At 53.1% G+C, this 7,977-nt stretch overlaps 1 protein-coding gene across 3 annotated transcripts in view; it reads right to left on the bottom strand.

The window, feature by feature from the left end:
* The window catches only part of Atg2a (autophagy related 2A), a 20,525-nt gene extending 14,300 nt beyond the window's left edge, over positions 1–6,225 (bottom strand). For all 3 annotated transcript variants that reach the window (XM_029542411.1, XM_029542418.1, XM_021210018.2), the window contains exons 1-8: positions 5,970–6,225; positions 3,032–3,194; positions 2,793–2,945; positions 2,159–2,261; positions 1,622–1,856; positions 877–973; positions 629–790; positions 386–526 (exon numbers count right to left, since the gene is read on the bottom strand). In XM_029542411.1, the coding sequence (XP_029398271.1) occupies positions 386–526; positions 629–790; positions 877–973; positions 1,622–1,856; positions 2,159–2,261; positions 2,793–2,945; positions 3,032–3,194; positions 5,970–6,140 (1,225 nt within the window). In that variant the 5' untranslated portion in view covers positions 6,141–6,225. The remainder of the gene's footprint in view (positions 1–385; positions 527–628; positions 791–876; positions 974–1,621; positions 1,857–2,158; positions 2,262–2,792; positions 2,946–3,031; positions 3,195–5,969) is intronic.
* Positions 6,226–7,977: the final 1,752 nt, after the last annotated feature.

Here is a 7,977-nt window from a genome sequence, read left to right as displayed (position 1 = left end):
CTGGCTGTCCTGGAACTCACTTTGTAGACCAGGCTGGTCTCGAACTCAGAAATCTGCCTGCCTCTGCCTCCCGAGTGCTGGGATTAAAGGCGTGTGCCACCACGCCTGGCCAGCCTCTGACCTATTAACTAAAATGTACAGCCTCATCTTACCATGCTTGTTCTGTAGAAAGGGGAACTGAGTCCCAAAAGCATTCACTAAGAAACCTAGACTGCATATTATTTTGCCTCCCCAGCTTCCACTGGTGAGTTAGGACCCTGGGGAACCCCACTGTCTATGGGTCTATAGACATGGCTGGGGCCTACTGCTTCTATGCACCCACCATCCCGAGGCTCCTCCCACACCTTGTTCCTGAAATAAACATCTCTAAGAGTCACTGACTTACCACCTGAGTGGGGTGGGGTTGAGGGTCGATGGAAGGCCATGTTGCTGTGAACAGAGGAGCCCAGGTCTACGCTGTACACGGAGAGCTCAGAGACAGCTGACGTCACACTGCTTGTGAGGCCGGCCATGGAGAAGAAGAGGTCTGGGGGTTGAGGTGAGGGGCAGTCAGAAACAGACAGGTTTGGCCCCTCAGCTTTTGCACTGACACAAATGCCCCTTCAATTGGAAAGGGCCTGGCACCCACCTGCGTTGTCCAAATTGAGGGGGTTGGTGATGGGGTACAGGCTGAGGGGCTCGGCCACAGCACCCGCCTGCAGCTGCTGGTTCAGATCTTGCTCAATGAGCCACAAGTCTTCAGCACCCAGTGGGCGGCTCTTGCTCAGCTTGTTGGCCAGGCCTCCGGGGTCTGTGGGGAAGACGTTTCAGCACGGCCTGCCTGGCTCTCCCGAGACTGCCCACCTGCTCCCCGCACCCAGCACCCAGGAGCCTCACCTGCGAGGTTGATGGCACTGAGTAGCTGCTGGAGCTGCCGGAGCTGATGCGGGGTCAAGAGCAGGTGCAGGGATCCCAGCTGTCCTGACACCTCCAACTGGGGACCAAGTGGACAGCCATGGGGACTTTACATGCCACCCAGCCCCAATGGCAGCCCACCTGCCCATACTCTGGGGACACTGGTTGTTCTACTAAACTTGCTACCAAGCAGTTGAATGGTCTTGGCCAACTTGATCTTTCAGAGTCTGTTTTTCCGGTTGCCAAGAAGATAGTAATCTCTACTGTAAGAACTGGAATTAATCTGTAGCCCAGGCTAGAGCTGAACTTAAGGCAACCTTCCACTAGGCTCCCAAATGCTGGGATTATAGGATGAGCTGCCATACTTGCTCTCCCCACAGCGCCTTGTCAATCAACACTTCTGGGAACAGATCCAACGTGGGTCAGACGCTCGTTCGCTTGCTTTCTTTCTTTCCTTCCTTCCTTCTTTCTTTTTTTAAAGATTTACTTATCTTATTGTTTTATTTCTTAGACTTATTTATTTATTTAGTACACTGTAGCTGTCTTCAGACATACCAGAAGAGGGCATCAGATTCCATTATACAGTGTTGTGATTCACAACCTGTATATATTATACATGTGGTTGCTGGGAATTGAACTCAGGACCTCTGAAAGAGCAGCCAGTGCTCTGAACCACTGAGCCATCTCTCCAGCCCCACGGATCAAATTCCCAATCACCGGGACTCACCTTGGGGCCCGGGAAGGCCTCGTTCTGCTTCAGCCTCACCATGAGCTCCACATACCCTGTGCAGCTGCCGATCTGCAAAGGTGGCTGTGGCGGGTCTGCCTGGGAGGGCAGCTCCTCAAAGTATAGGCAGACCCCACTCAGCTGCAGCAGCTTGTGCATGAAGGCAGGCGGCTGGTGCACGTCCACAGGTGGGGCCTGGCTGGGGTCCCGCACTGCTTCGTCACAGTACTCCAGTCTGCAGAGTGAAGGGCCCAGCCTTGTCCAGATAACCCCAGGCTAGAAGCCCCCTCTTTAGAGCTGTCCTAGCAACATGGGACTGAGGAATGTGGCTTCTGTCTTGGAGGCTCAACCAGCCTTTGGTTCTGAGTTTTTAAGATCTGAATGATTTCATATCTATACACAGTTCAGGCTCCCAACACAGCCCACTTCCCAAATCTCACCAATGCCCAACCCAAGTCAAGCCTGTCCCTTCGGAGGAGCCTGGCTAGGAGCGAGGGTAGAGGCACTTGTGTCCTGCTGTTCCCTTGCACTCCTTACCGCTGTACTTGGACCTCCACAGCCACACTTCGTTCCTCATCACCCAGTGAATGTTCCACCCTCACAACAGTGCTCAGGAAGGTCACCTTGATCCTCCGAAGTACTGCAGAAGGAAGGGAGGGAGGGAAGGAGGGAGGGAGGGAGGGAGGGAGAGAAGGAGGGAGGGAAGGAGGGAAGGAGGGAGGGAGGGAGGGAGGGAGGGAGGGAAGGAGGGGGGGAGGGGGGGAGGAAGGAAGAAAGAAAGAAAGAAAGAAAGAAAGAAAGAAAGAAAGAAAGAAAGAAAGAAAGAAAGAAAGAAAGAAAGAAAGAAAGAAAGAAAGAAAGAAAGAAAGAAAGAAAGAAAGAAAGAAAGAAAGAAAGAAAGAAAGAGAGGGAAGAGGAGGAGAAAGAGGAGGAGGAGGAGGGAGGGAGGGAGGGAAGGAGGGGGGGAGGGAAGAAGGGAAGGGGGGGAGGGAAGGAGGGGGGGAGGGAAGAAGGGAGGGAAGGAAGAGTGTCTAGAGTTAGGCAGGGCATTGGGAGGCAAGGCAAGTTTCTGCCTATCTGGGTAGGAAGGTGGCCACCGTACTACTATCTTAGGCCCCTGTCCTGTAGACTGGAGGGCCCAAGAACAGACTAGGAGTAGGGACCTGCTCACCAGTCTCAATGGTCTGTGCAAACATTTCCAGCCCCTCCAGGGGCTGTGGTGGTTCTGAGGGTTCTGGCAACCCTTCCCGAAGGCACTCTTGAGCCAGCTGCAGGCTTGTGGTCATGCATGAGGCCCAACTCTGAGAGTCCGCAGCCCCTGGTCCTGTGGCAAGGAACAAGGAGTCAGGATAAAAGGGCCCCGACTCTCCTGGGCCCATCTCCAGAAACTGCCTCCCCCCGGGGTCTTACCTGAACCCTGGCGGGGCTGCAGGGTAAGCTGAAGGCCTGACACACACACAGTGCAGTGGTCAGTGAGAAGTGCAGCCCAGGGGACAGCCACCTCGATTGAGCTCACAAACCCTTCCACCAGTTCCAGCGGTGACTCCATTGACCTCAAGAACTCGTTCACAGACTGGGTAAGAGGCAAGGGAAATAAAAATCTGCTCACCAAGACTCCGAATATGGCTCCCTGCCAGTCTCGCACAGCCACTGTCTTGGAGAGCACCCTCGGCATGGTCATCCTTCTTTCTGCTACTTTCCAAGGCCTTCCCTTAGCCCCTGACCTGTTTTCCTCTCACTAGCCAGTGCTCAGCCTTTTGGGCCAGCTAAGAAGTTTCCTTCTTGTGTTTGCTTCAAAACTCTATTTACTGTGGGGTGTGGTGGCCTGCGTGCCTTTAGTCCCAGTATTCAGGAAGCATAGGTAGGTGGATTGTCTCAAGATCTAGGCCAGCCTAGTATACAGTTGGTTGAGGGCTTGCCCAACATACACAACAGCAGATTACAACTGGATGTGGTGAGGCTCACCATAGTCCTGGCACTAGGGAAGCAAAGGCCAGAAGATCAGGAGGTCAAAGCTGTATACTTTGAGCTAGAGGCCAACCTGGGCTACAGGATATATGAGATTCTGAGCACCTTCTATGTGGCAACCAGAGGCTGCAGGGACAGATAATGAGTGCCTTCGTCTCCCAGCCTGGCCTCAGAATGCCAGGCTCTGACTCGGAGTCATCGAGCACTAGGCAGGGGTGAGTGGAGCCTGCAGGTAACCCAGGAGCACACCGACCGACCCACTGAGACTGACGGTGAAGCCAGAGTGAAGAGGAGGCAGCCAGGGGAGGGAGCAGGATGCTGGCCCGCTCCAGGCATGAGAACAAGCGGAGAGACCAACAAGTAATGCATGTTCATCCTAGGCAGGCAAAGAGTTCAAGGGTATCATGTCCAGGAGAGGGATTGACCCAAGGCCAAATGACCCCAGTCCTAGACCCACAGAAGAGCTATACACTCAAGACATAGGAAGGGGATGTCTGTGCTAGGGTTGTATCCCTGACTGCCTGGGAATGCCTGAGGCCGTGAGTCACGGTCTTCTCCCTAAGAACCCAGGTGCTCTGGGTAGTACGGTACCCGCTGAGCCCATGGATAACCAAATAGGGCCAGAGCCAGGAGGCGAGCAGAGCTTGAGTCAGCCTTCTTCTTCCATGGATGGGGACATGGAGGCCTAGGCATCTGTCTTAGTCACTCCAGGTACCAGAAGGCTGAGGCTGGGACCCAGGGCTCAACTTGGTCCTTGGACCATGGAGTTGCTTGGAATGCCTTCAAGGTAGGGCTGCAGGGTGAAGAGCTGAGAGGGGTGGGGGGGGTGGGCTCAAGTGAGGGGCCTGTGCTGTTGGGGAGAGTCTAGAAAACAGCCAGTGGCCTGGACTCCCCCCAAAAAAGGAACAAGAGAGTGGACTAAGAAGGCATTGTGGCTGGAAGCACAACATGGGAACACCCAGATGGTGGATATTCTTCTGAGGCCAAGGTCAGACACCTCTTATACCAGGCCATTAGGAGATGCCACCATCTCTCTCTCTTTTTTTTTTTTGGTTTTTCGAGACAAGGTTTCTCTGTATAGCCCTGGCTGTCCTGGAACTCACTTTGTAGACCAGGCTGGCCTTGAACTCAGAAATCCGCCTGCCTCTGCCTCCCGAGTGCTGGGATTAAAGGCGTGCGCCACCACCATCCAGCTCTTATACTCTTTCTTATCTAGATATCCCCACCATCTCTCTCTCTTTTTTTTTTTTGGTTTTTCGAGACAAGGTTTCTCTGTATAGCCCTGGCTGTCCTGGAACTCACTTTGTAGACCAGGCTGGCCTTGAACTCAGAAATCCGCCTGCCTCTGCCTCCCGAGTGCTGGGATTAAAGGCGTGCGCCACCACACCCGGTGCCACCATCTCTTCAACCCATATTTGTTCCCAAAGGCATGGCTGACTTCTAGCTCTTTCTAAGTGAAGCTGCAGACCCAGAGGCCAGCCCTGCCACATGCCCATTCTACTGCTCTGGAGCTAGAAGGATGGCCCCATACCAGCCCTAAGCTGGAGCCTCTAATTGGTGGCACCTTGGCTACTCCCAGTCATCAGCTGAGTCAGTGCCCCTCACCTGCCACCCCCAGCCTCCTGCCCGACTCCATACCCTAGGCCTCAGACCTCCTGAGCAACAGGCCCAGCTTCCCCTCCCATCCCCCGCCCCAGCTAGCCGGAAGCTAAAACTCTACACCTTTCCCGGAGGGCTGCCCTCCAGGTAGAGATGCCAGAGACCAAGTCCCTCCCTAAGCCCAAGCTAGGCCCCTCCCACTCTCCCAAAAGCAGGAAGTAAAGAGCAGCAGCAACAGTCACACGAGGTGTGGATCAACACAGAAGGCAGTGACGCTGTTGTTGACATCCACATCCGGGGGCGATCTCCACCCCTTATGCCCAGGATCATGGGGTGAGGAGGTCAGGACACATCTTTCTACAGGGGCCCCTGGCAGGGCTCTTAACACCCCCAAAGCCCTGACTACCCCAGTTCCAGGTCTTGTCACTGCCTGGCTCCCCACTACATCTCTCTGCTCTCCTAACTCCCGGGAATCCCCTTCCCCAAGCAGCTCCCCCAAACTCCGTATGATGATGGTGACATTTTTTTTTTTTGTATATATTTTTCTGGCAAGTAACACCTCACTTCCTAGTCTGTCTCTCTCCTAGAGAGGTGAAGACAGGGACTTCTAGCTTCTGGTTAAGTGGTGACGGGCCAGCCAGGGGGCCTGGCGGAGACGGTCGAGACCCACTGGCCTCTCCAAACACAGTGCCTGTCCTCCAGCCCAAACCTTCCGCGAGGATCCTTCGCTGGCCCGTGCCCCCTCTCTCCACACCATCCCACCTCTGCCGTGCCAACTCACCCAGGTTTCCAGGTGAATATCCCGCAGGACAACGCTGCCCTTGTACAGATCCAGGCTGAGCTGGTCCAGGCTGAGGTGCTCCTGAAAGAAGTGACCCAAGTAGTGCTGTAGCAAGTAGCGGCAGACACGCTCTTTCACACAGTTCGACCATGGCCACAGCCATCGTGACATCTCGGGGACCGCCGGGCCCGGGCCGCTTTCGCTGGCCGACAGCCGGCGATCTCAGTCCGGCAGTGCTGTTCACTAGAGCCCCCGGTTCGCCCCGCCGCTTCTCTCAGCGCCAGGCCGCGCCCCCGGACGCCCAACCACGCCCCCACGCTCGCTGCCATTGGTCATTGCGAAGGGCGAGGCCCACTGATTGGCCGCGGGAGGCGGAGCCTTGAAGAGCGAAAAAGGGACTGGGTTCTTTGCGAGACGAAATGTCCCCCAATCGTAGTTTACGCTTGCGCGTAAATTCTGAGTGGGAGGACCTTTAACCTCCTTGCTACAAGCTGCGGAAAGGCAGCAACCGTAGGGCGACAGTCCGGGCCAGGAAGAGTGCGCATGTGCCGATTTGTCCACCCTTTTTTTTTTTTTTTAGGTGATTGGGAAGAATTTAAAGGAACAGTGACTCACCTAATTTGTAGACGGCTTATCAGAGGAGTAAAGTCAGTGAGAATTTTGCAGTCTGCCTTTTGGCAACAAATACACATTTGCACTTTATAAAACTTTTTTTTTTTTTTGAGACAAGCTTTTCTGTATTTGGCTGTTCTGAAACTCACACTGTAGTCCATGCTGGCCTCGAACTCATTAGATTCTCCTGCCTCTGCCTCCCTGTTTTGGAATTTAAGGCGTGCGTACACCACCACGCCCAGCCCTAAGAAACTTGTTTTAGTCGCTTATCTTTTTTCATTTATTTATTTGTTATTTTATCTATTTATGTTTCTTTTTGTTTGTTTGTTTTTTGAGACAGAGTTTCTCTGTGTAGCCCAGGCTGTCCCAGAACTCACTCTGTAGACCAGGCTGGCCTCAAACTCAGAAATCCGCCTGCCTCTGCCTCCCAAGTGCTGGGTTTAAAGGCGTGCGCCACCAATGCCCCGCATCTATTTACATTTCAAATGTTGTTCTCCTTCCCAGTTTTGCCTCTACAAAACCCCTCTCCGCACTCTGCCTAGCTGCATATCGCATCCGTTATTGTTAACAATTCCCTAAAGAGGCACTATTTGTTTCCACTTTTCTTTTTTCTTTCTTCCTCCTTGTTCTTTTTCATCTTTCTTTTTTAGTTTTTTTTTTTTTTTTTTTTTCCGAGACAAAGTTTCTCTGTGTAGAGCTGGCTGTCCTGGAACGCTCAGTAGACCAGGCTACCCTTGAAATCAGACATACATCTGTCTGTGCTTCTAAAATCTGGGATTGAAGACACACACACACACACACACACACACACCCATTTCTCTTTTTTAAAAAATTCTGTCAGGTCCCCAAGAAATTCCTTTTCCCAAAGTCAGGCATTTAGACAAAAGTGAGGATTCCCTCAGGGACATACACCAGGCCAGTCTTTGAATTCCAGGCAAGCCTAGTATACAGAGGGAGTTCCAGAACAGTCAAGGTTACACAGAGAAACCCCGTCCTTCGGGGTGGGGTGGGGTGGGGTGGGGGATGATAGTGATAGTTCTTACTTGCTAAGAGGAGCCTTTCTCCTTATCTCTGGCAAAAGGGACTATGACTCTTTCATCAATGTGAGTCTTTGGTGCCTCATGTATATCTATCAAGGTCCATGCTAACCTCTTGGGCTCCCTGAGTCCCTCATAGGTACATGGTACAGAGTCAATCTGGCTGGCAGCCCTGTCCCCTAAACCTCTCCGGCCCTGGAGGTTTGCTTGTTTGCTATCTTAACTTTCTCTGCACCCCACCCCTCTCTCCCTGCTCTGGACTCTTCAAGGTGCCTCTGTTCTCTTCCTCACATCCACAGGAAGCCACTCCTTCTCCTCGGCTATACTTTTTCTTTTCTTTTCTTTTTTTTCTTTTTTTC

The sequence above is a fragment of the Mus pahari genome, chromosome 1 (assembly GCF_900095145.1).
Source record: "Mus pahari chromosome 1, PAHARI_EIJ_v1.1, whole genome shotgun sequence".
NCBI classification, from domain to species: domain Eukaryota; kingdom Metazoa; phylum Chordata; class Mammalia; order Rodentia; family Muridae; genus Mus; species Mus pahari.
The sequence above is the reverse complement of the archived record's forward strand: the minus strand, read 5'-3'. Positions and strand labels throughout refer to the sequence as shown.